The following is a 27,701-nucleotide window of genomic DNA, read 5'->3' as shown; positions in this document are numbered from 1 at the left end:
AAATAATGAGCGTTCTCTTTATGAGCCCAACATTCAGTTTTGTTTCACCTTTGCTCTCTATTACTTACAGCCTCCCTTGGAAAGCTTAGCTACTGTTGAAGAGACAGTTGTACGAGACAAGGCAGTGGATTCATTGAGGAAGATCTCTCATGAACATTCTCCTGTCGACCTTGAAGCTCACTTTGTGCCCCTGGTTAAAAGACTAGCCAGCGGAGACTGGTTCACTTCTCGTACTTCTGCATGTGGTCTTTTCAGTGTGTGCTATCCCAGGGTGTCTAGCACCGTGAAGGCAGAGATAAGACAGTAAGTCCAATGAGTTCTTTAATTTTCACATGAAAGTTGCACAAAGCAAGACAGCCAAAAGTGTTGTTCTAGTGTGCAGAAATGAAATTGCTTCATGTCACAAGGGCATAGCTGAAGCCAAATGTTGTTAATGGGACACTATATAGTCATCAGAACAATTACAGTTAAAGGGACACTGTAGGCACCCAGACCACTTCAGCTATTTGTGTCCCTTTTGCATGTTTACATTGCAGTTCTAAATCTGCCCTCTGTGGCTGTCTCAGACAGCCACTAGAGGGCTTCCGGAATCCAAACTGACTTTTGGTCCGTTATCTGACGATGGACGTCCTCACGGACCTCCAGTGTCAGATTTTCATGATAGGAAAGCATGGGGAGGTCTAATGAGGGCGTGGCCATTGCCGCGCATGCCAATTAGGTCTCCCTCGGCGCTGGAGTAGCGTGGGCGGAGCCTGACAGAGCGCCAGCGCTGGATTCAGGTGAGTGGCTGGAGGGGGGCACTCCAGGAGCCTATAGTGCCAGGAAAATGGGTTTGTTTTCCTGGCACTACAGGATCCCTTTAAGTGTAGTTGTTGTCTATAGCCTCTACCTGCAGGCTTTTTAATGTAAATACTGCCTTTTCACTGAACTGCCTAGTAACGTCTCTAGTGGCGGTCACTCAGACGGCCATTAGAGGTGCTTTCTGGGTCAGTGCTGCACAGGTGCATTGATTTAATGCATCTTTATGAGGAGATGCTGATTGGCGCAGTGTGGTGTTTTGCTGCCCATGTGCAATAGCCTCCCAGTACTTCCTTATGATCTCAGCCACAAAGCTGGTAAAAAGGCAAGACCGACGCGGCTTGGAGAAAAGGTAAAATCACTCCCTTTTTTTTTTTTGCAAAGAGAGGGGTTGGTCATCTAAATAGTTATTTTACCTCTATAATGTTAACAATACATTATTTTGTATTCCTGACACTATATAGTTGTGTTTTTTTTTTTTTTATTATAAACAAAACACAACACTTTTTTAATACAGCTGGAGCCAAATCCACTTTAATTTAACCGAGTGATAGGCTCAATCCCTAACAACGTCAACAAAGCCTATCCATTTGCTGAGGTTGATAAAATGAGAACAATTATGTTGGGTAATGGCATCTATAACCAGCACACACGGAAACTATTGACAAGCTACAAGAGATTCTTTATAATAAACATGAGTTAATAAAGATACATATTAATGTATTTCTAGATTGCAAGTGACTCTCTGGTAGTCACAGAGAGCAGGGAAGAAAGGGACCATTAATCTAAATACTACAGGTCAGCATCTATCATGTCTTCCTGCTTACTTCAGCAAACTGAACTGAGACCGCTTTATCATTGAAGTTAAATAGGTCTGATCAGAAGAAAGGTTTTTTTTTATTTTTTATGCATTCTATGCAGCATATTAACAGAATGGCATTTCTCACAGCAGCAATACAAAAGCAGTATTAAAATAAATTGAATGTGTGCAAAACAAATTTCTAATGTGTTACACAAAAGTCACACACTGTATTTAAAACATGTATGTGTACATATGCATAATCCTAAATTAAATCACTGAGAACATGGCAAAATTCAGGGAATGAAAAGTGCTTCCTTCAGAACCACACCGTTTATATCGAGCAGTAATAGAGCATTTAAAAAGGACCCTAGAGTTCGTGCCTAACACTTTCACCTGTTGTGACAATCCCCAGTCATTCACAATGCAATAATTGTGCTTTTTTAATGCATGAATTAAGTTCATATGTACGGGAGCCTAATGTATGTCTTATATGAAGGCCCTCTGGCAAACCGCTACAAGCTTTACCCTCCTTTCCGATGATGCAATAACTCTTGCTTTGGCTTGTTCCAGGCACTTCCGAAACCTGTGCTCAGATGACACACCCATGGTACGGCGTGCTGCTGCGTCCAAACTGGGCGAGTTCGCAAAAGTCCTTGAACTTGAATATGTGAAAAATGACATAATTCCACTCTTTACCAACCTGGCTTCAGATGAGCAAGTGAGTAATTATCATTTTAAAATGCCCGTATGGGTGGGACCAGTCTGATATGTTTCAGAGATGAGATGTTCTCTCTGTAATGGCACAAGATGAGCTAAAACCAGCTTGAGTTCTGAGCGGGGACCCACCGAAGGGCAGGCTAAATCAGCTGCTGCCCATTCTCAATATATACTCTTGCGCCCCGTTTTTAGCTCTATTTATCATTTTAGTTTTTATTTTAATATGCACAGTTTAGGTTCACATATCCATACATGTTACATCAATATTTCACAAAACCAGCCAAGCACAGTCTGCAGTTTGAGATCTGGAGGGGAGGTTGGCTGTAAACATTATCCTTAACTCATTGTTTTACTTAGCCTATGGCAATTAAAGGCTTAAACCATGGCCATATATTATCTAATTTAAACTAAAGCATGTTACCGAAGGTTTTCTCGATGTAAACAAAAAGATTGCTGCTCTTATCCTCTTGAGAGTTGACTCGGTGTATGAACAAAGTAGGATTTAAAGGTTTTAACTGCATGATTTGGTCAAATGCTTAGTGAGGCTTACCAGCCATTTCGTAACACACACGGGCTAAGCTTTGCGCTCTCAAAGGCAGTGTGATAATACATGGCAGCCAAAACATTATCGAAGTGTCATGACTAAATTAGTATTCCTTTCCATTAACCGGCTAATGACCAATCATCAGTGTTGAGTTTATAATCTGTACCTCTGAGACCCTGTGCTGTCACTACATAATGGCTCATCCCACCATACAAATCTCTTCGAAAGGTCATCAGATCACTGCTAAAATACTGCAGGCTGATGCTGACTCCAATTGTAATGTAATATATATATATATATTACATTACAATTGGAGTCAGTGTGTGTACCGTATATACTCGAGTATAAGCCGAGTTTTTCAGCCCATTTTTTGGGCTGAAAAACCCCAACTCGGCTTATACTCGAGTCAGAGTCTGTATTATGGCAATTTGCATTGCCATAATACAGACTGGGGGGAGAGGGGGGCTGGCAGAGCTGTACTTACCTTTCCTGCAGCTCCTGTCAGCTCTCTCCTCCTCCGCGCCGTCCGTTCAGCACCTCGGTCAGCTCCCAGTGTAAGTCTCGCGAGAGCCGCGGCTCTCGCGAGACTTACACTGGGAGCTGACAGAGGGAGCTGCACAGACCGCGCGGAGGAGGAGAGAGCTGACAGGAGCTGCAGGAAAGGTAAGTACAGCTCTGCCAGCCCCCCTCTCCCCCCCACTGAACTACCAATGCCACTGGACCACCAGGGAAGGAGCCCCCCTCCCTGCCATATATCAAGCAGGGAGGGGGGACGAAAAAAAAAATATAAATAAAATAATTAAAAAAAATTAATAATAATAAAAAAAAGGGGTATAAGGACCACTATGGGAGGGGGGGGGGGTATAAGGACCACTATGGGAGGGAGGTAGTGGGTTAAGGACCACTATGGGAGGGAGGGGGGTATAAGGACCGCTATGGGAGGGAGGGGGGGTATAAGGACCACTATGGGAGGGAGGGGGGGGGGTAAGGACCACTATGGGAGGGGGGGGGGTAAGGACCACTATGGGAGGGGGGGGGGTAAGGACCACTATGGGAGGGAGGGGGGGGGGATAAGGACCACTATGGGAGGGAGGGGGGGGATAAGGACCACTATGGGAGGGAGGGGGGTATAAGGACCACTATGGGAGGGAGGGGGGGATAAGGACCACTATGGGAGGGAGGGGGATAAGGACCACTATTGGAGGGAGGGGGGTATAAGGACCACTATGGGAGGGAGGGGGGTATAAGGACCACTATGGGAGGGGGTGGGATAAGGACCACTATGGGAGGGAGGGGGGGTATAAGGACCATTATGGGAGGGAGGGGGGGGTATATGGACCACTATGGGAGGGATGGGGGGGGATAAGGAACACTATGGGAGGGAGAAGGGGGATAAGGACCACTATGAGAGGGAGGGGGTGGGATAAGGACCACTATGGGAGGGGAGGGGGAAGTAAGGACCACTAGGGGAGGGGAGGGTAAGGACCACTAGGGGAGGGGTGAGTCAGGACCACTGGGGGGGGGAGTGAAGGAACACGGGGGTGGGGAGGTAAGGACCACTGAGGGAGGAGGAGGGGAAGTCAGGACATATGGGGGGGGGAGGGGGCGGCAAAAAATGTTTTGCCTACGGCGGCAAATATCCTTGCACCGGCCCTGCACACACTGCATTCACACACTGCATTCATGCACACACACACTGCATTCATGCACACACACACTGCATTCATGCACACACACACTGCATTCATGCACACACACACTGCATTCATGCACACACACACTGCACTCATACACACACTGCACTCATACACACGCTGCACTCATACACACACGCTGCACTCATACACACACGCTGCACTCATACACACACGCTGCACTCATACACACACGCTGCACTCATACACACACGCTGCACTCATACACACACACACATACGCACACACTGCATTCATTATACACACACTGTAAATAAATATTCAATTAATATATTTTTTTTAGGATCTAATTTTATTTAGAAATTTACCAGTAGCTGCTGCATTTCCCACCCTAGTCTTATACTCGAGTCAATAAGTTTTCCCAGTTTTTTGGGATAAAATTAGGGGCCTCGGCTTATATTCGGGTCGGCTTATACTCGAGTATATACGGTATATATATATATATATATATATATATATATATATATATATTCCACTAACACACATGCAAAATGTTTTTAAAATGATAGTCCCACGGGGTCTGTAGTGTTCTCAGCTCAGGAAGTATCTCAGCCACTAAACCTGTTAACCTCTATTGAAGCATTGGGCGCATGCGCAGCAATCAGGCTTTTACTGTCTGTACTTCTCATAGAGCAAGACTGAATCCAATGCTTCTCTGTGCGCTTGGGCACAAAAGGAAGCGCACCCTCTCTGCTGTGATATACAGCCAGGCGGGAACTCTATACAGGTGACATTTCATCTTGTAAGAAAGAGGGGACTCTCAGCAAGTTGAATTGCTTTGGTAGTTTGGAGTATTCCATCAACAAAGCAACCCTAGAAGCAAACCTCGTGTAGTCTATGAAAGCTTGAGAAATTAGAAATGTTGGTGCTGTAGATTTTTAGAAATAAATGTAATGTGCAGTTGCACAATTACAGTGAGTAATGCCAAGCCCCGCTGCGTTTATTATATTGCTGCATTCCAAGCAGGATCCATGGAAACCTGGGAGCTGGTTGGTCGCATGTGCATTCATCTATGGATGCCATGTCTGTTTTCTTTACCTCCATGCTAAAGCATTTAAATAGGGTAATTCAGGGGAAAATGGGTATGCATTGTAAAATGATGCACGATGCTGATCACGTGACAGCATACTTAGAGTCATCTAGGGACCACTGCTGTGTATTCCCAAGTTATATTAGCACAACGATATGGCTGTCGGATAGCCTCAAACTATAAGACGTTGCCAGGCATCAGGTGCCATGTGTTTGAATTTAATGAATTAAAATTTGCAACCGGAAGCGTACTGGAACCATTCAATGGCATCTTTTGTTTGTTTGCTCAAAAGCTGTAATACCCAGTGGGAATATGGGGAACATGTCCCAGTTTTGCACCTGCTCCTGGTTGTCTTAACTAAAAAGTTCACAGCTCCCTGACAGCTGCTTCTTTTACTCAAATCCTTCTATGAGCCCTGACATTCCCTTGGTCAAAAGTCCCACTGGGCATATATCAGAAGTCTTTTTGTTGGACTATTATTGCTTTGCCCTTCCTGCTATCATTATTTACGCTGTTTCATTGGGTATCTGTGAGAAACCTATGCAGCACCACTGACACTAGAAGAAATTGCAATGGCTGAAAATGTTTTGCTCTACTTTGTTCTCCCTAGGACTCTGTGCGTCTCTTGGCAGTGGAGGCCTGCGTCAGCATTGCTCAACTGCTTCCCGAAGAAGACCTGGAGGCTCTGGTGATGCCAACATTACGGCAAGCAACGGAAGACAAATCCTGGCGTGTCCGCTACATGGTAGCAGACAAATTTTCAGAAGTAAGAAAGATACCATTCTTTAAGTATATACTACAAATTTATTATATATAGCTTTCAGATATTTAGGGTAGAGCAAAAGGGAAGTACTTGAAGTTGGGGTGAAGATGGGTAACATCAAGAATTACTGTTTTACATAAAAGGTCTTTGGGTACATGGAATAGTCTTCTAGCCATGGGGGTATAGTTCCCAGACTTGGATTTACGGACTGAGTATTTGGACATTCAGCATTTGTCTGCTATATGGTATCTTTTATGAGCAATAGGTAATAATTTAAGATGTCTGTTTTGGAGACTTGTACATCTTCAGACAGATTATTTGGATACGAAGAGAAAAGTTTGAGCATTTTCAAGTTGAGTCAGAAGCTTTAAATATATTAGTAATCAGTAATTTTGTTCATTTTTCCAAAACATACTTTTTATATGCTGACTGTTCTTTGTTTTATATTGCATACATATAACTCTAGAATTAACTTTATATATTTCCTATTGTTTTTTTAGCTTCAGAAAGCAGTTGGTCCAGAGATCACAAAAAACGACCTTGTTCCCGCTTTTCAGAACCTGCTGAAAGATTGTGAGGCAGAAGTTCGGGCAGCAGGAGCCCATAAAGTTAAAGGTATTCAACTGCATTATTCCATAATTTCCATCTTTTGAATTCACAGTATTTAAAGTGAATTTTGTTTGGTTTGTGCAAGAGGTGGACTTGTGATCGCTACTTAAAGCGACACTCCACTGCCCAAATAAAAATTTAATATAAATTTCTGTTTAGTAGATAAACCCCAATGAAAACATTTTAATTATGCATTATTTTCACTGAGGGTATATCTAGATCTCTTATCTTCTAACCCTGCACAGACTTTGTGATGTCCTATCAGACTTCCCAATGCAGTTTACTTAGAAGTATCTGCGATCCAAAATAGGCAGCTAATGGTTATAGTTTATCTTCTTCACAGTGCAAATACTTTTGGCATAAAACCTGCGTTGGTTCAGTATCAAACTCAAGATCACTCTTAGCACCAAAACAACTTCTCTAGATTGAAATTATAATGCTAGGAGGTGTGCCTGCCTATCCAAGGAGGTAAACAGATAACAGACTGGATTGTTTTACCTCAAAGTCTTCAATCCTGTCCCTGTCAGCTTTGCCCTTCCACTTCCAGTGCAGACTGAGGCTTCAGTCAGGAAGCCATGGCCTTGCTGCCGCTGAGAGCGTCAGACTTTGGGGTTACGTCGTTCGGCAAATCATTAATTTAACACTTTCACGTAGAGCAGTGCCTGAGACCTTCTCACACCACAACAACTTAATTTCACTGTCTCGTTAAAGAGGCACGCTAATAAAGTTCACTGGCTTATCACTGTGGATATTGCATAAAGCCAGTTAATGTCCTATTTGGACAAAATCGCTATTGCCAGTGCTTAAGTGTAACTTTCGTAAGAGCAGCATGCCGACCAATGCTGCCCTTGGTTTATGTCAAATAACTCGAAACACCAGGGGCATGCCGGCACCATAACTACAGCATTTAGGGGTGCTCAATTTGCCCTTTTAACTAAAATTTAACTACACTAAGTAAGGGCTGAGATTTAGAATGTTTTAATTTTGTGTTTCAGAATTCTGTGAAAATTTGCCAGCCGATGGAAGAGAGACAATCATAATGAATCACATTCTGCCCTATATAAAGGTAAGCTCAATTTACGCCCCCTGAGGAGCCTGCCTGGTGAAACGTACATCGGGCTAGGCAAGTACTTCTGGCGGCTGATTTATTTATTTATTTGTGGAAAATAAGGATCAGGACTTTTTTATACCTTGTGATTATTATTTTCTAACTTGGAGTACTTGGCTGTCTACATAATAAATTTCTGTAGCTGTCAAGAGTTTCCGTTAGACAGAATCATAAGATTAGGTGCCCTCGAAGGCACAGGATAGCATCTCCTTTACTAAGATATAGACAGCTCAGCTTTGTTAATTAAATCTGACTTATAGTATATTATCTGTGGAAGCCGGTATCTTGCTACAGTATGATATTTGCCACACCACGTGGTGATGCTAGCTTGTTACTTTTTTGTTGCGGGGGGTATGAGGGGTAGTTTGAACTGTGCAGTATATAAATCGAGAAATTGACTAGATCCATAAGGGGGAAAAAAGTGTTATGTTGTGTGTGTTGTTTTTTTTTTTTTTATATATAAATATAATTTTTTGTATTATTCACATACAAAGTTGGAGTATCAGAGATTGATTAATCTATAAAACAGTTATTATTAGTACAATTCAACTATACATAACCAAGCTGCCTAAACAATACATAATGTATGTGACTAGATGTTTTTTTATATATATATATATATATATTCTGTGACCGCTTACAAATCATAAAAAATACAACAAGACATGGTCTGCGTGACCCTTGGAAGTCCCCTCCACCCCATACGGATCTAAGATGAAAAAGAAAAATAGGATAAAATAAACTTCAGATATTCTAGCACTCAAGGTCTGAATTTAACCAAGGCCCTCAAATTTTGATATATGAACCAAAGCTTTTAAAAAGCCGAAAAATAGCCTTTCTCCAGCCTGCGTTGGAAATTTTACTTGATTTTAAAATCGCTATCAGCGAAATTTCCTTTTTTTTATTCCACATTCTTGATATTACTATCTTCATGACCATAAAGATCTGGATAATCAAACATTTTCCCCGCTAATTGAAACCATCCAGTTTTAAATGTAATAAGGCTTTTTCTGGAGAAGATAAAAGTTTTATCTTTAAAATATCTAAGATTATTAGGAAAAACCTTAAACCATGTATTATGGACTAGTCTACAAGACCACCATACATGTTCAATGTTCCTTCCCTTAGGCCACATCTCCAACACAGGGCACTGTGATTACAATCAATGTTATGCATTCTAGCGGGGACTAAATGCCATCTATGCATTATTTTATAGTGCAATTCTTGGATATTTAAACAATGGGTAGCTCTCCCAACTTGTAGCCAGCTATTACCCCATGCCATGCTATCTATCGGTGTGGTGTGTGTGTGTGTGTATATGTATGTATGTATGTATATATGTATGTATGTGTGTGTGTATATATATATATATATATATATATATATATATATATATATATATATATATATATATATATATATATATATATATAAAATTTTCTTTCTTTTTTTTTTTTTTCTTATGCAAATCAAATTATGGTTATCCTTTCTTGGAGTTTCATATTCCATTATTAAGTTTTATTTATACATATATCTATATCTGATGAAATTTCAAAGCTTCTCTCCTTGAGATTAGAATTTTTGAGTTGATTAGATAGATATTGGTCTGCACGGTTCCCCATGTAGAACCACTTCTGTTTCCATTTAATGCGAATCCTATTTGCGCTATCTAGCATTTATTCTCTAATTTTGCTCTTAAGTTGCTCTATTTCAAGGAGAGTTCTTTGATCCTTGGTGTTAATTTTCTCTAACTCATCCAATTTTAAATAGAAGTCTTCTGGGGATTGGTTCTTTAATTTTTTATTTTGAGCCTCTAATTTAATTTATCCTCTGATAACACGTTTATATGCTGCCCAAATGTTCCCCAAGCTAAACTCTTCGTTTAGGTTCTCCTTAAAATATAGGTTGGAGTTCAGAATTAATTCATAAAGTGATTTATTGTTATTCAAAATGGAGTCTCCTTGTTTCCAGCTACCTCTCTTTAAAATTTAATCCGTTTCAATTTCCATACTTACTGGATTATGATCTGATATAGTTGACCTGTTAATTTTTATTCCCTTACATTTCCTAACTGTGTCACTAAATGTCATAATCTAATCTGGAGAAGGATTGATGTCTATGAGAATAGTATGTAAATTCTTTTTCCGCAGGATTTAGTGTTCTCCATATATCATAGAATTAAAATTTCCCATGGGAATCTTGCAAGGATCTAGCGAATCCACTAGCTTTTGGGTCAGTTCTTTTTCCTTCTACATTAGATCCATCTTTCTCTACGTCCATGACGCAGTTAATATCCCCAAAAGAATAAACATTCCCTTAATCCTATCGATGAATCTACTCATTATGCTATTAAAAAAAAATAACCTGTCTTTCATTTGGTGCATATATATTAAGCAAAGAAAAGATTGAATCATTCAACTTACAAATTAAAAAGATTGCTCTTCCTTTAGGATCACATGGTTTATGTATTAATTAGAATTTTAAAGTTTTTTTGAGAAAATAGAACACCACATTTTTTTTATCCTTTAAAGATGCGTGAATGATTTTTTTTTTTTTTTTAAGTAAATCTGTTTGCATCGTCCCCTTTCCAGTGGGTCTCTTGTACCCCTCAAACATCTATAATCTCTTTGAGAAGCCAGTTATATAGAGCATTCTCTTTTGGGGAACATTCCGGCCTTGAGCATTAAATGTGTCAATCTTTAACCGATTCTTCATCTAACTATCCTTAATTGATTGCACGTGAAGGACCATTCATCCGGTCGCGCAGACTTAACATACAATATACCCATACCCCAAAACACTGGAATTCTATAACTCAAAAGAACAGACATCCAAAATGGACCATAGTCCAAAAACAATCCCAGAAATGGGATCATGAAGAGATATATTACCCTTGTCTCTTCTTAAATAATATTGTTTGCCAGGGCGAGTGCTCCTTTAAACCCATAGATACAAAAAATAATAATTAGAAATAAGAGGGAGGAGAGGGGTGTGAAGGAGAGAGGATAATCCTCAAAGGCCCTCTCACAATACCGACAAAACATTAAATAACGGAACATTTAACCGTTGATAAAAAAAATCCAAATTATAACTTTTTTTTTTCTTTCCCTTTTCTTTAACTTGTCTAGAACCCTTTCTAGAGCTTAAGAACTTGCTTCTTTAGACACCAATGGAGATTTATTCATCCAACCCAGAGCTTGCCTAGCAGAATTTTCAGATTTCTATCTTCATAAATAAGTAACTTTTATAGGAAATCCCCATCTTTTTATTCCTAAGGACATCCAGTATTGGTTTAAATTCTCTTCTCAGTTGTCTTGCTTTGCCAGAGAGGTCTTGGAAGAAATATAGGTTTTGACATTTTCCTTCCTCTGTGTGGAAACTTCTTGAAGCAGATACAATGTTTTGTTTTATGAATTTTATAATGATGTCACGTTGTGTTTCTTCAGGGAGATAGCTAGGTTTAGGGAGTCTGAACTCTTTCTATAATATCATCGCCATGTGCCTCTTGGACCTTCATGTCCTTAAAAAGTGCCGTTAGATAAGGTCTAATGTTTCCCGGGTCCACCTTTTCTAAGATGCCCCCTATTTCCAGATTTTTTTTTTCTTCTTTCTCTGTCTTCTGCATTTGTGAGTTGAGCCTCAAGTGAGTTTATTTTTTTTCTTCTCCATTTCGTCAACTCTCTTGTTCTCTGTTCGTTTGATTCAAATTGGAGCAGTTCGGTTTTATGTTCGTTTTCATAAATTTTTTCATGCATTTTTGTCATTTCCTGTTTTATCTCGCCCATATGGATTTTAAGTTCTTCCTTGATTTGGATTGAGTATCCAAGCATTTTATGATATAATTTTGGGATGCAAGATGTAGTTCTGCTGCATTTAGGCTTGTTGTTTTTGAACTATGTAGTTCAGATTCATTAGTATCGTTATTCTCATCATTCTCAGTAGTATTAGAGGTGTTATGTTCGGCCAGTAATAACCTAGGTTTAAGATCTGATGGTTTAGTTCGAGCAAAATATTGTAGAAAGTCTTTCATTTTTGTGAGGATTCTCTTACTTGTTTTAATATTTGTTTCATTTTAGCCCTCTATTAGTAATCCTTAATCAGGACATTTTCTATAATTTGCAAAGATTAAGCATGCAAGAAAAGAACAATAGCATGTTTTTTTAGCAGAAGATGGGCGGCATGTAGTTAACCTTGTTTTTATCCAAATGCCCCACAAACTCCCTGCTGTGCCCCACGTGCACTTATCTGTTCTTCTAATTAATTCTGGCAAGGGGCAATATACATGCTTTCCAATGGGTGCAGTGGTAAGGTGACTCTCACATGTTGCATCTGGTAAGTTGCCCACTGGATGGTTGAGTGTTCTATCTAACACAGCTCTGGTACCAGCTACTGCATTATTCGGTATCGGCGTGTGGAGGAGAACACTCGTCTTCACTGGCGCGCAATCTGGACGCTCCGCCCACTCAGTGTTCTACGTCATCTTGTCGCCGCATGTTTTTATTTTAATTTTTTTTTTTAGATTTCATTATCTGTAAGGAATCCTTTCTCTGACTCCGTGATTGGAAGTAAGCATAGCCACGGTTCATTAAATCTCTCTTGGTGACTTGTGGACGCCTGAAGAGTATCAGACTACAGTGTTTTAACACTGTCAGGATAATTGGTTGTTTCAAGCCATGTTCTTTCATTAACATTATTGTAATAAACAGACACTAGATAGAGATGTACTGAAGTTGCCTGGGAGAATATGGACAGACAACCCTCGTGTTTACAAAATAATTGTCACATACATGATTGATTAAGCACTGCAGGAAATGACAAGATGATTAAAAAAAATTCAAGAGCTTCGTTATTGTCACAATTATTCCTGTGGCTGTTAAATGTACCCATTTCAATAAATATGGTGCCTGGGAAATTTGGGGATCAAGGGAAATTTTCTCGATGTATGGTATGTATACCTATCCGGTACTTCAGGCTGGGGTTTATTTTTGGATACAATGTTTATATTTTGGTTAATTTAATTTATTCACTAAAGAAGGAATTCGGAATGATACCGGATTTTCAAATCTGTGACCAGAATAGCTGTTTTTCTGCCAATATGGTTATTTAAACTAAAAGTGTTGTGTTCCCCCTGTCAATTCAGCAATGTAATGTTAGAAGCATGAGTGGAGAACACCTTCCTCAAGGTGTGTATCTTCTTTTACTTAGAAAGCTTCTCATTTATTGAACAAATGTGAAAGTAGGAACATGAGTAGAATTAATATTATGAAACATTAGCAAGCCTAAGAAGCACAACCAGTCCAAAGTTAATAACTTGCCACCTCTTCCCCACCTCCACTCCATAGGTCAAGGGTATAACAGAATGTAGATTCCTCAATGTCCAACACTATATGTATCCAGCCAGATCATTGATAGAATAGATGTTCTCCAGAAATCCAAAATTTGTGTAGCCCATAGATTCCCTGTTGTTGGCCATTGTTATGGTATACTAGAGAGCTCTTTCTCTCTCTCTCTCTCTCTCTCTCAGCTACCCAAGCATCTGGTTGGTAGGTTTGAGCTATGTACCAGTCCAGAAACCTGCTTGAGTGGCAAGTAAATATGTATGTTGTAAGTAGCGGAGTATTGGCTCTAATATCTTACCATTGCTCTATTAAAGCTTCGACAAGGTAGACCCTCAACTTGATAGAGTTTTCAACCAAGCCTGATTGATGGCAAATATATTGTTTTCACCATCCAAAACGTAGCCAGGAGAATCTCCGGAGGAAGGTGGATTAGTGGAAATGGAAAGGGGGATTGATGCATTGCATGGACAGCAGAATGGAAAACCATGTGAAGCGGGACTTCGTGGGGCTTGAAAACCCCTCGAGAGAGGGAGCCAGGGGTAAAGAGACACATTGTGTAACCTCACCCATTGCGGGTCGAGCAATCTAGCTCTGCCAAGGCTCGTTGCCTTGTAAATATCAGAGGGTATAGTGCTGACAGGTCCTGAGATATCTCACTAGGAAAGAGTCCCTAAATAGATTGCCAGTGTTAAGTATGTTCACTTGTTAAATCAAAATGGAATCTGATTTTGGAAACCGAAAACACTTATTTTTAGTGTAGGTTCTTGTTCCTCACCATTTTCCCTTCTGTCTAACTATGCTCCATAATTGCAGTTAAATTTTCCTTTTCGTCAAATATAATGGTTCTGCTTTTTTCTTTCTCCTCTTTAGGAGCTGGTTTCGGACACCAACCAGCATGTTAAATCTGCTTTGGCCTCTGTAATCATGGGATTATCCACAATTTTAGGCAAAGATAATACAATTGAACATCTCCTACCTCTGTTCTTGGCTCAGCTGAAAGATGAGGTAATGTCTCCTTTTGTACGGCTATGTTCTGTACAGGTCGCCTACATTGTAATGGTTAGGTGGATGTCAAATCTTTATAATAACACTGTGCACACTTGCTCTGTCTGTGAAGGGGTTTCAATGTGCATTGCTTGGGGTCTGGCTTTCACAGACGCTGATTATTTGTCAATTTGTGTGAACTGCTGCTCTAGTACACTTGGCTTATTGCACTCCTACAGGCAATTTCTTACGCTAGAGCTACCCAGGTTGCTTACAATGGCTGAAAATACTTGCTGGACACGAAATGAATCATTAGTATTAACTAGCTTAAATGTGCAGCCTGGGAACGACAGGTGCAAAATTATCTTACACTGTGAACGTTGCTTTCCAGTGTGCGGTAATTTTGGACTCTTTGTTCTCGACATGATGAATGTCTCATAACATGCAATCATTTGAACAATACAGTTCACTAGTTGGTGTTGGATGAATAAAACGTGTCCTGTGTATATAGAATATATATATAGGTTCCATGATGACGTAATGTATATTTAGAAAAAATAATGCAACTGTGGTTCTCTCGAGATGATGGTTAATAAACTGAAGGTCTCCAGAATCCCGAAATGGTACTTTCCACTCTCTCTTTCTGTATCATTAGTATAAATGAAGACTGGTTATTGCATCAGTCTCCGGCTGGCCAGGACATGTATGTTCTAGTGCCGCCCTGAGATAAAGGACATCACATTGTTCAGTGACATTTCCCACCATGCACTAAAAGATTTGATCTACGTTTTGAAATAGGAGGCAAATTACATAAATATCTGTCTGTGTCATCATTGTGGGGCAATAAATAATATGGTATTAAGCATGGTCCCTGCTGCAGTCTTACCAATATCTTAGAATTCTCTAATAAGCAGTGCGATAAATTATTGTCTCATCACTTAACATTAAGCACAACCTTAATTGTTCTAAAATAGTTCTTGAATCAAGAAAATAAAAAGGTCAGCATGGAGAACCATGCAGCCAAGTAATAAAATATATGAATGCCTGGAACAGGCAGGTTGGAGAGCACTGCATCAATGCACTCTATGCATGTCGTAGCCCATCGGCACTTTTTTCAGGGACCGTAAGTTTTTATGCTTGGTAAAACAATGGAAACTTATTTTAAGGTGCACCTAGGAGGACATCAAGTATGGTGCTCTGTGTGCAAGTGCTATTTATCTTTAACCCCTTAAAGACACATGACATGTGTGACATGTCATGATTCCCTTTTTATTCCAGAAGTTTGGTCCTCAAGGGGTTAAGAGTGCATCCTGTGTCAGGAATCAAATTGATCAAGACCTCATTTTAATGAACATCAATGGTCTTGACTTGATCTTTGTAACTGGATATCGGTCTGGATTTTGCATTCCGAGTAGAAATAATAGAAGTGACAAAATACTACTTTATAGTGTAATATTACTGCTTTATAACTGAAATAAGGAATGGCGTTTTATGAATACATCATTTTAAGCCAGTAACGTATTTCCTCAGTGTCCCGAAGTACGATTGAACATCATATCGAACCTGGACTGTGTGAACGAGGTGATTGGAATCCGCCAGCTTTCTCAGTCTCTCCTTCCAGCCATTGTGGAGCTTGCTGAGGATACAAAATGGCGGGTGCGACTAGCAATCATAGAGTACATGCCACTCCTTGCTGGCCAGCTGGTGAGTATACTTGCTAAATTGGAAAATGTGTATAAAAGCAAAGCTACTTTTGCTGGTATTCCTTTAAAAACTATTTCAAAAAGTTGATACACTATTAAAACGAGCTTTTTAAATTTTCTCTGTCAATTTCCTTCGTGTGTAATAGTGTTTTACACCAGTGCTGGTGTGTCAGAACAATCTGGATCTTACAGACTTATTGCACGGAGTGTCAATCTCCTTTGGTGTCGACATGCCTCTATGAATCTATGAAACTGCCGATGGCAATTATGTAGGACATTAAAGTCAAGAACTGGTTTGTCATTGGTATGTGGGCACCTAGACCACAACATTGCAAAAAAAGCAATTTGGTTACATCCCTGCTCACATCAGGGAACCCCAGGTGGGGCTTCTCTGTCTGCTGTGGCCATTTTTAGAGACCCCAGACTTTTAGATGAGCTGTTTGCAAATGTAAATGCCTGTTAAAAGATTGCGATGTGAGTAGGGTTAAATCACTGCTCACACAACTAATCTTGGGCCGCCCTTAATGTGCTGGGGCCAGTTTTAGTGGACCCAGACTGACCAATGAGCTCTGTGCAGCAATGGAAGTCGGCGCCGGACAGAGCCCTTTCACGAAAAATGCAACTGTGCGATCGCACTCCGTGGTTTTTGTGAGGTGCAGGCCCTCCAGGGTCTCCCAGCCTGTGTATGGTGATATGGACTGATGCTGAACTTCGCAAGCCGCCCAGCACAGATTTCTATATATTATAATCGGCTGGGAACCAGGCTCATCCAGAATTAAAAGTGTAATTCTAAAAACGTCCAGTAGATGGTGGCAATATCCTACCATCTATTGTTAAATACAGTAAATCCATTTCCAATAACAAAATTGATATTATGTAGGAGTGGGTTACCTTGGGGTTGTTGGTGGGGTTAGGGTAGGGTAAGTGAACACTTAGTGTTGGAGTATGGTTGGGGTAAGGCTTGATGCTGTGTGTGGTTCAATGCTGTTTTAGGGCTAAAGATAGGGTAAGGTTACTGTTAGTGTAATAATAGCATACAGGTTATTCTATTCTTACACTAGCAGTACCCCTACCCTAAACTTGTTGGTCAGTATAGGGTTAGCATTAACTTTCAAAAATTATTTTGATTCTAAACATATTGTGTATTTAACAATCAGGACTGATATATATTAATCTATTTTGAGTTGCTTTTAATTACTTGCACTGCATGTGTTAATTTTCCTTTTATTTCTAATTAGGTATACATATAGGATATTAAATGAAATCCCTTGATGTCCTTTAAAAAAAATATATATATAATGCGTTTTGTGGCTCATTTAAAGGGAAACCCTTAATTTACAGTGAAACAACGCTGTAGATCAAATTCAAGGTTTTTGTTTTGGTTCTGTCCTTAAATACCAAAATAAGGTGGAAAATATTGGCTTGTCCTCTCCATTTTGCCAGATAATTTTTTTTTTTTTTGTTTCTTTACCATGAGTAACTTCCTTGGCTAAATTTTATTACAATATTTATGGGAACACTATTGGGTCAGGGTTGCAAACATGTATTCCTGACCCAATAGTGTTAAAAACACCATGTAGCCCTCCTGGCCCCCATAAATATAGTAAAATCTTACTTTTATTCCAGTCGTTTGCTGCTGATTCTGCTCCTGATCTGCCTGCTTGGCTGACATCATCAGAAGTGTTGATCAAAAGCCAATCACAATGCTTTCACATACAAAAGCATTTGATTGGCTGATCTTGTCAAGGTGGCAGAGCCAGCATAAACCAAACACAGCCCCGGCCAATCAGCATATCCTTATAGAAATGCATTGAATCAATGCATCTCTATGAGAAAAGTTCAGTGTCTCCATGCAGAGGGTGGAGACACTGAATGTCATTGCTGCACACTGTGCAGCACTGCCCTGGGTAGCACCCCTGGCAGCTATCTGAGGAGTGACCAGTGAAGTTATCACTAGGCTGTAATGTAAACACTGCATTTTCTCTGAAAAGACAGTGTTTACAGCAAAAAGCTTGAAGGAAAGGATTCTGCTCACCAGAACAAATTCAATAAGCTGTAGTTGTTCTGGTGACTATAGTGTCCCTTTAATATAATTCAGTGTCAGACTTGCAATAAAAGAAAACCAAACTCCCTTTTTGGCTGGGGAGGCCATCTTCCTATTACTATATGATTGAACTGAAGCCCCATTTCATACCAGAATTCAAATAAAAAAAATAATAAATATTAACGTGTCTGTGTGCAGCAATCTTATACAATCAATCTCATCATTTATTTGAAAAAAATGTAGATTCATCAAAGCAAAATATTCTGCAACATGAAATAATTTGTTTTTCCGTCACTTCTTGAACATGCTGATATTTAATCTCTGATCCCTTTCGTTTGACAGGGTGTGGAATTCTTTGATGAAAAGCTAAATTCTCTGTGCATGGCTTGGCTTGTTGATCATGGTAAGCACTAAGGATATTGTACATTATATGGCACCAGGTTAATTTAATTTACCATTAACAATCCAGAAATACGGCCAACAGTGAGACATTAGGTAGGATCACCCTTTATGCCAATCAATGCAGTACAGAAATGTCATGGGAAATTCTGTCATTGTCACTGAAACGATTTATAAAACTCCTTAATGCATCACCTATCTATTATGTATTATATGCAAAACACTTGCATAGCTGCAATTTAAGATTAACTGCTCTATTGAACTTCTATTAGCTACTCCATATCACATCTGTCGTTTAAATGATACATCTGTGTTGCAACTAACACCTTTATCAAATGTGCAGCTTCTACCCACCTCTTTCTGCAGTTAACTTCATGGAACCTAATTATTTTCAACTTCTATAGTGATTTCTTTGATGTGAATCTTGTCCACCATAAAAATCACAATCTCCGTTTTTGGCTCCACTTTCAATTTTAGATTGTAAGCTTTTGTACCATTTTTTTATGTTTGTGACACTAATGCAAATATAAACCTAACAGACAAGACACTCCTTCCTTTTATGTCTATAGCTGGTGGGATAGCCCATTGTAATGCGCTGCAGAATTTGATGGCGCTATATAAATACCATAATAATAGCCAGGCAGATAGGAGTCCAGCAGCATATCATCAGTAGCTGTATCTCATATTTAGCAAGAGCTGACTATCGCTTTCCGAGTTGATGATGATTATTATATCCCATATTCTACTGTCTGTGTTCACGTGTATGTAATCACTAGGCTTTGTAAACCTCATGATCTAAGGGTGGGGTATAAAACAATGTATAGCTTTTCATTTTAGTAGTAATTCATCTATAATGTTGTGTAACTTAATATATAACCATCTAAACCAGTTTGGTAAATATGAATCATTTGAATATGAATCAACGTGTGTTTCCCTTGCTGTCTTCTTGATGGAGCCGTTTAAAACGCTCCCTTTCATGTGATTGATCTGATTTTTGACTGCTCTCTGCTGTTCCTCCGTCAGTTTATGCCATCCGAGAAGCTGCCACAAACAATCTCATGAAGTTGGTGGAGAAGTTTGGTGCAGAGTGGGCCCAGAATACAATTGTTCCCAAAGTTTTGGCCATGGCAAATGATCCCAACTATCTTCACAGAATGACAACCCTTTTTTGTGTTAATGTGAGTATTTGGACATATTACATAGATGGTTATTTGTTTTGTTCATTTAGACCATAAATCGAGTTCCCTGGTTTACAAAAAAATGAATTCAGTTGTAAGCTGCTCTCGTTATTCAGCGTGAGTGCAGGGTTTTTAATAAATTCTGCATGCTAGAACTTGGAATTTTGCATCATTGCTGTCATGTCATGTGGTTAGATTCTTTTAAAGGGAAACTCCAGTGCCAGGAAAACAATCCGTTTTCCTGGTACTGCAGGTCCCCTCTCCCTCCCACCCACCAATCCCCAGTTACTGAAGGGGTGAAAACCCCTTCAGTAACTTACCTGAGGCAGCGACTATGTCCCACATCGCTGCTTCTTCCTCCGCACTGCTCCTCCCTGTGATTGCGTCGGCCGGTAGGCGAGACTGATCCCCGCCCACCGGCCGGGGAGACCTAATGCGCATGAGCGGCAATGTCGCGCATGCACATTAGAGCTCCCCATAGGAAAGCTTTGAAAATGCTCTTCAATGCTTTCCTATGGGGAAATGAGCGACACTGGAAGTCCTCACATAGCGCGCTAGAAACCAGGAAGTGTCTAGTAGACAGCCACTAGAGGAGGAGGTAACCCTGCAAGGTAATTATTGCAGTTCATAAAATAAAACTGCAATAATTACACTTGCAGGGTTAAGAGTAGTGGGAGTTGGCACCCAGACCACTCCAATGGGCAGAAGGGGTCTGGGTGCCTGGAGTATCCCTTTAAGGGAAACTATTCTCATCAGAACTATAACTACTTCTTCATGAAATGCTTCTAGTTTATGTAGCCTGTCCCTGTGGGCTCACCAGTGTAAAAGCTGCCTTTTCCAAGAAAGTTGCTGCCATTGAATACCTATAGTGGTTGTCACTCAGGCAAGCCAATAGAGGGGCTTCCTGGATTTGTTCCTGCAAGGATTGCAGGACTAACTTTCCTAATCTCCACACTGCATGAAGACTTTAAACGCTCCCTATATAGATGCCTAGACTCAGTGTTTCTGTATGAGCAGGTGCTGATTGTGCAGCAAATCGCTGCTCTGAGCCAATCGCACTAGCCTCCCAATTCTTCCTTATGGCACCATAACAACTTCATTCAGATAAAATGAGCAGATGCTAAATGAATATTAAACTATTATGCAATATTTATGGTAGTTAGGGCGCTATATTTATGTGAAATTTGTTGAGCGAATACTTTCTGTTAAACTAGCAATCTCATGGTTTGGTGCAATATGTCTTTAACATCATCTTTTTGCAGGCCTTGTCTGAAACCTGTGGGAAAGATATAACCACGAAGCTGATGCTTCCAATTGTTTTAAAAATGGCAGCTGATCAAGTGGCAAATGTGCGTTTTAATGTGGCTAAATCACTGCAAAGAATAGGACCAGTACTGGATAGCAAGTAAGTCATTTAGAATTGTGGAAGAGTTGAAAAGCTATCTTGCTTAATCTCTCAAAACAATGATCTAGTGTTGCCCAATATTTATTTTTCAAAACTTTGCTGTAGGTCTGGGATATCCGTGGACGTTGGACATTAAAACCGTTAACCTTTTTTTTTTTTTTTTCAAAACATTTGCATTGCTTTGTTTACGTCCAAATTGCATGAATATATAAATATACCTTTTTAAAGGAACATTAAAAGTAAAGATATATTTTATTTTTATTTAAGACATTGTCTGAAAAACAGCATCTCTGCTCCAAATTAAGATGAAGTGGTTTTGGACTTAGTGTTCCTTTAAAGGTTTCTGGTAATGTCACATTATTTTATTTTAAAGGACACCGAGTATTCTAAAGTCTGCAGCGTGTTGTAATGGTTATGTTGCTACAGTCTGTGAGGTCGGTTTTCTTTTGAAACTGTTTTGGAGAGGTTTGACAAATACAGAGGCTCTCAGGTACCCATTAGTCTCCTCTACTGAAGCCACGTTGAGATAAACTACACTCCCTGGTTTCTCATGTTGAGACATTGTCCAACTTGAATGGCAATTATAGGCAGATTAAAAGGGGATCGCACACACAGACTTGTAGAACCATAACCACTACACAACCGCTATAGTTGTTATGGTACATAGTGACACTAAATATTTTCTAACAGAATATTGGTCTGCCTCCACATGCTGCTGTATTATCGTGCTGTGTAATTGCGCAGTTTCTGCTTGAATGGTAGTAAACGGTTAACAATCTGTATATTTTATCTGTGCTTTTCATAGAGGCGTATTTTATGTTTTGCAGCACGTTGCAGTCTGAGGTCAAGCCTGTATTGCAGAAGCTTGGGCAGGATGAGGACATGGACGTGAAATACTTTGCCCAGGAGGCATTGACCGGTATGAGTTAATTGGCGGCATCCATCACGAATGCTATATTACTGTGAATGCGTCATATAGACCTGAATCATTTAATAGGTAGAAAGTATTTTCCTGGAGTCTAGAAAAGAGTTCCATTAAAGAACAATTAATATATATGACAGTTACCAAGAGAGGATGCACTGAGCTTATTACATGCTTTCAGTATAACCATTTAACCTCATTGACGTGGTTTTACTGTCTGTAAAATCAGAAATAGTAATGTCAAATTTTATTTTTTTTAATGACACTGCAACTTTGCAAGATAGCGGTAAATGTATACATTGGGAGTATTGTTGTTCTCAGACGAGTAAGCAAGGTTTGATCATAGTACCACATGTTAACAAAATGTCCAGTAAAAATAAAATAAAAAAATATTTACCATAAACTGAGGACGAATACTAGTACGTTAAGGCATGTTCTAGACCAGGGGTAGGCAACCTTTTAGTAGCACTGTGCCGATATAGGATTGTGATGTCCCGTAGCGTGCCGATCCTATTTTTCTAAATTGAGGTGTGTATGCTGCCGTATTCTGCTTGTGTTATATTTACTGTAATTGCTTTGTGTGTGGATGGATATGTCACATTGTGTGTTTGGTTGTGTGTGGGGGCTGTTTGGGGTATTGCATGTGAGAGGCTGCATGTGGGATTGTGTGCGTGTATGTGGATTGTTAGTGGTGTTGCGTTTGTGGGGATTGTGTCTATGTTTGTGTGTAGGCTGTTCATATTATTTTGTATGAGGGGAGGCTTATTCTGCAGGTCTGTGCATATCTAGCAGTGTGGGTGGCTTCCCTGGGTTCCAGTGGGGACCAGGCTGGCCAGGTACCGGTCAGAGACAGGAGCTGCAACAGAAGCTGCAGGCTGCTCTACTACAGTGTTGGTTCCCATTGACAAGTGCTGGGAGGAACTGATCTGAGATCACTTCCTCTATGTGCTGCAATGCATAAATTGAGGATTGTCCTTCACTACCTCTTCGTATTAGCAGATATCTGAAGTTTCACTGAGACTCCTGATAGGTCAGAGCCTGTTTGGCTCTAGCAGCTTTGAGTGCCGTGGAAAGACACCTCGAGTGCCGTTCATGGCACTAGTGCCGCAGGTTGCCTACCCCTGTTCTAGACCATTTGAGATTCTCTAGAGTTTCTGCTTTTAGAAATCGTAGTCCTTTGTACATTACTTGAACAGTCAACTTGCTGTAATGCACCAAAATGACATAAGACCATTAAATCCATCTGTCAGAGTTCTAACTGTAAAATCAGCTGAACACACACACACGGCAAAAATGCCCAAATTGCTTGTGTCCTCAAGTACAAAACACGCAAACCGAAGCTTGGTTCTTAAGGTGGTTATATACTGTGTTTTTAAGGTCCTTGCCTTTCCTGCTATTGCAACTTATATGTTTACTCAACACCTATTTTTAAAAATTTGGATTCTTGGGTGCTTTTTAAATAGAAATTCTAACTGAATTCCTGCTCTCTATTTTGCAGTTCTTGCATTGGCGTAACGAAGATGCTGGTGATCCCCACCCCCATTGTTTGTTCAGTATGTAGTAAAACAATTGTTTTGAAACTCTGCGGAACAACCTTTCAAGACCTCAATTCTACAAATGGCAACTACTGTTGGAAGACCACATTCCCTCACATGTGCCTCTTCTAAAAGACTTATTTCATTGTGTTATTATTTTTTCTTTTTAAATGTGATGGTTTTTTTTTTTGTTTGGTTTTTTTTAACATTATTTATGAATTTCCAAATCACTTCGGTGCAGTTTAATGGAAGTAGTATTTACTGGTGGTGGTCAGTTCAACAACTAGGCATCCGAAGATATTTTAAGTAACAATAAAATCAGACAATACTTAGAATATGTGGATTCTGGTAACAACTGCCTTAAAATATCACCTTAAGACGCCATCAATGTAATCTTTATTTTTGTTAAATCACTTACCAACATAGACATCATGTAAGCAGTAAGTTAAACACTGGTGTTGCATTTAAAATCTTCCCCTTTTTATGTCACATCTACAAATAACTACAGCCTCCTTCCACTGACAGTTGGCATTTACTACTGAAATCTCACGATTAGCAAAAGTTACTATAGTGTCCCATCTATCTAGGTGCTCCTGCCCCCAATGTGTGAGGGTTTGAAAGGGTGAGTATTCCTTACCTTTTAGCTCTCGCTGCCATTTTTACTATTTGGCTGAGATAATCAGTGTTGAAGATCTCAGCCAATCCAATGCTATCCCATTGGGAGGCTAGAGTGCATTAGTGGCAAAACGCGGTGCTGTGCCAATCAAATGAGCACCATTTGATCTATAACCAAGTTTTACACGGTTATAGCAGAGGAAGCAGCCAGGTGACTGTCAAGGAAAAGCAGCAATGTTTTACATTGCAGGCTTGAGTAGACAAGGGCACTGCACCAAGACCACTTTTTTGAGATGAGGTGGCCTTAGTTGTCATTAGTGTCCCCTAAGTGCAAAATCCCTTTTCATGCGTCATTGATATCGTTGCACTTGTGCCTGCTGAAACAGACAATACGTCATGTCCGCAAGATAATAGAGTAAATGTGAGCTGGCACAGGAAGTAGGCAAAAAAGACATGGATAAACCTTTAAACACAAGAAGAGTGTTCTTTAACTCACCGGTTGAATTAGTTTTACATTGTCATTAATGCATTTTAACTAGATATATTAATAAACTTGACATAAAACAGATCAGTTTTCCTGTAAATATGGTCATTTATGGAGGATCATACTGCTGTAAAATAGAGGGAACCGTTTGGTGGCTCAGTTAAGGAAATTTACAAATTAATTAACCACCACTTAATTCCTTTATCAGATTAAATTGTAACCTCTCCCCTGATGCTTTGAGCATTATGGGAAATGTAGTCCATGATATCTGGAGTGCCGAAGGTTGCCTATTCTTGCCATATTCTATAGAGAAGCAGGAGGTGGGACTTAACTAAGGTGGGTTAAAATGTGTATGTAAAGTCTGAACTTATCGAACTTAATGCCGTCCTGAAAAGAAGCCTTTTTATGTTCTAAGGTTTCCAGCCGTAAATGGTTAACTTACTAGAACCTAGTTCTTCGGAAAGCAACAATGATTTCACTGGGAAATTGTTTTGCATTAAACATAAAAAATGTTGTGACTTTACTTAACGTGTTGCAAACGATGTGCATTTTAATATTCAATCTTTTATTTGTTGCCGCCATATCCCATGCCATAGGAGAGGCCCTTGAAGTCTGTCTAGTATAACTGTTTTACTGTTGGCTGAAGTTAAATAGTTAATGAACAATGATTTTCATGCTTGTTTTGCATGTATGGCATGATCAGGGTTAACACCTGCCGACTGCTTAGCAGTGTGTTTTCGGGTCACAATTTAGTTTCCGATCTCCTTGGCGGAGAACACAGCATTTTATCTCTATATACATTAGCTAGCTGGTCTGCTTTGCACCTGATGCCTGGACAAAAGTTGCATTTGTTTTGCAAAGTATGTACTTCCCCTCTGCACTTGAAATGTCGGAACAAAGCTGTCACTAAATTACAAAACAAAACTGAGGTTCTTTTACTTTGGGACATTCCTTGAAGGTTAACTCAATATTGACTGTAGAAATTGTCATGTATGTGCTTGATGAAAAAGGAAATAAAACATTATTCAACTCGCTGGTATGTTTTATTTTGTTTGTACTATGTGACTTTGGTGTTGGGATGTCTTGAGGTTTCTAGAAGTAATTTAGTTTTGTTTTTTAGATATCATTTAAGGTTTACATTTCTGCAGCGGAGCATTCCCCATTGACAAGGCTTTCCCCCTTTTAGAGGTTTACCCCACACGCTTATTTTTATAAGTGAGCCCAGTAGAGGGGACTGCATTGTACACTTGATGCATGAACATACCAGCTGCGGTTTTCTTGCTAATATATAACGCCTTAATACACTCACCGTAATGTCTGTCTCTAAACACCAAATAGCTGATATCAGTGTAAAGGGACAGTATGGTATTCATATCATGTGATAAAGGACCACTTTTTATTTTTTTATTTTTTTTTATTTCCATATTACTAGTTTTTTGGTAGATTGGCTAAGATGCTTTTCTCTTGTTAAGCAACCATATTTCTTTAAAGAAGCGGTATAGTATCAGGAATACAAACGTGTATTTCTGACACTATAGAGGTTAAGTGGTGGTTTACATGTAATTTTCCAGTCCCGTGTGGGTCTTGTTGCAGCAGGCTCCACCCATGCTCCACTTTCTTGGCTGAGAACATCAATTTTGCAACACATTGGGAGGCTATTGCGCATGCACGGCAAAACGCCACTCTGCGCCAATCAGCAGCTCCTCATTGAGTCAATGCATCTCCATGAGAAACGTTCAACGTCTCCATTTCAGTACTGACCCAGAAAGAACCTCTAGTGGCTGAGTATCTGCACCTAGAGATGTCCCTAAGCAGCAATGTAAACACTGCCTTTACATTAAAATGCCTGCAGGGACAGGTTATAGACACCGGAACCACTACATTAAAGGGACACTATAGTCACTTGAACAACTTTAGCTTAATGAAGCAGTTTTGGTGTATAGAACATGCCCCTGCAGCCTCACTGCTCAATCCTCTGCCATTTAGGAGTTAAATCCCTTTGTTTATGAACCCTAGTCACACCTCCCTGCATGTGACTTGCACAGCCTTCCATAAACACTTCCTGTAAAGAGAGCCCTATTTAGGCTTTCTTTATTGCAAGTTTTGTTTAATTAAGATTTTCTTATCCCCTGCTATGTTAATAGCTTGCTTTAATAGCTTGCAAGAGCCTCCTGTATGTGATTAAAGTTGAATTTAGAGAGAGATACAATTATTAAGGTAAATTACATCTTTTTGAAAGTGAAACCAGTTTTTTTTGTTTTTTTTTTCATACAGGCTCTGTCAATCATAGCCAGGGGAGGTGTGACTAGGGCTGCATAAACAGAAACAAAGTGATTTAACTCCTAAATGACAGTGAATTGAGCAGTGAAATTGCAGGGGAATGATCTATACACTAAAACTGCTTTATTTAGCTAAAGTAATTTAGGTGACTATAGTGTTCCTTTAAACTATAGTTGTTCTGGTGACTATAGTGTCCCTTTAAAGAAATCTTTTAATCTACATATTGCATTTTATTTAGTAAACCATGCATTGCGGTATAGGGGGGACGATGGCTGTTTTCAGGCCAAAATATAGCTAAAATCAGTGTTCTAAATGAAAGCTTTTGGTTCTATACTTAGGACCCCAAGTATAGCTGTGCAGTGCGGTTGTACAGCAGTATTCATGGTACCAGCCCAGCCGCTCTGTGAACTCCGTGGCCAGCCCGGCCGCTCTGTGAACTCCGTGGCCAGCCCGGCCGCTCTGTGAACTCCGTGGCCAGCCCGGCCGCTCTGTGAACTCCGTGGCCAGCCCGGCCGCTCTGTGAACTCCGTGGCCAGCCCGGCCGCTCTGTGAACTCCGTGGCCAGCCCGGCCGCTCTGTGAACTCCGTGGCCAGCCCGGCCGCTCTGTGAACTCCGTGGCCAGCCCGGCCGCTCTGTGAACTCCGTGGCCAGCCCGGCCGCTCTGTGAACTCCGTGGCCAGCCCGGCCGCTCTGTGAACTCCGTGGCCAGCCCGGCCGCTCTGTGAA

General features: G+C 40.1%; 1 protein-coding gene across 1 annotated transcript in view; it reads left to right on the top strand.

Moving 5' to 3' along the window:
• Positions 1-25,728, top strand: part of PPP2R1B (protein phosphatase 2 scaffold subunit Abeta) — a 44,284-nt gene extending 18,556 nt beyond the window's left edge. Inside the window, exons 4-15 of the mRNA XM_063436805.1 lie at positions 71-303; positions 2,171-2,318; positions 6,217-6,372; positions 6,870-6,984; positions 7,974-8,044; positions 14,296-14,430; positions 15,940-16,113; positions 18,499-18,559; positions 19,579-19,733; positions 20,996-21,138; positions 21,966-22,057; positions 23,559-25,728. Of these exons, the coding sequence (XP_063292875.1) occupies positions 71-303; positions 2,171-2,318; positions 6,217-6,372; positions 6,870-6,984; positions 7,974-8,044; positions 14,296-14,430; positions 15,940-16,113; positions 18,499-18,559; positions 19,579-19,733; positions 20,996-21,138; positions 21,966-22,057; positions 23,559-23,575 (1,500 nt within the window). The 3' untranslated portion in view covers positions 23,576-25,728. The remainder of the gene's footprint in view (positions 1-70; positions 304-2,170; positions 2,319-6,216; positions 6,373-6,869; positions 6,985-7,973; positions 8,045-14,295; positions 14,431-15,939; positions 16,114-18,498; positions 18,560-19,578; positions 19,734-20,995; positions 21,139-21,965; positions 22,058-23,558) is intronic.
• Positions 25,729-27,701: the final 1,973 nt, after the last annotated feature.

The sequence above is a fragment of the Pelobates fuscus genome, chromosome 11, assembly GCF_036172605.1.
Source record: "Pelobates fuscus isolate aPelFus1 chromosome 11, aPelFus1.pri, whole genome shotgun sequence".
Lineage (NCBI taxonomy): Eukaryota > Metazoa > Chordata > Amphibia > Anura > Pelobatidae > Pelobates > Pelobates fuscus.
This window is presented reverse-complemented; position numbering and strand designations above follow the sequence as displayed.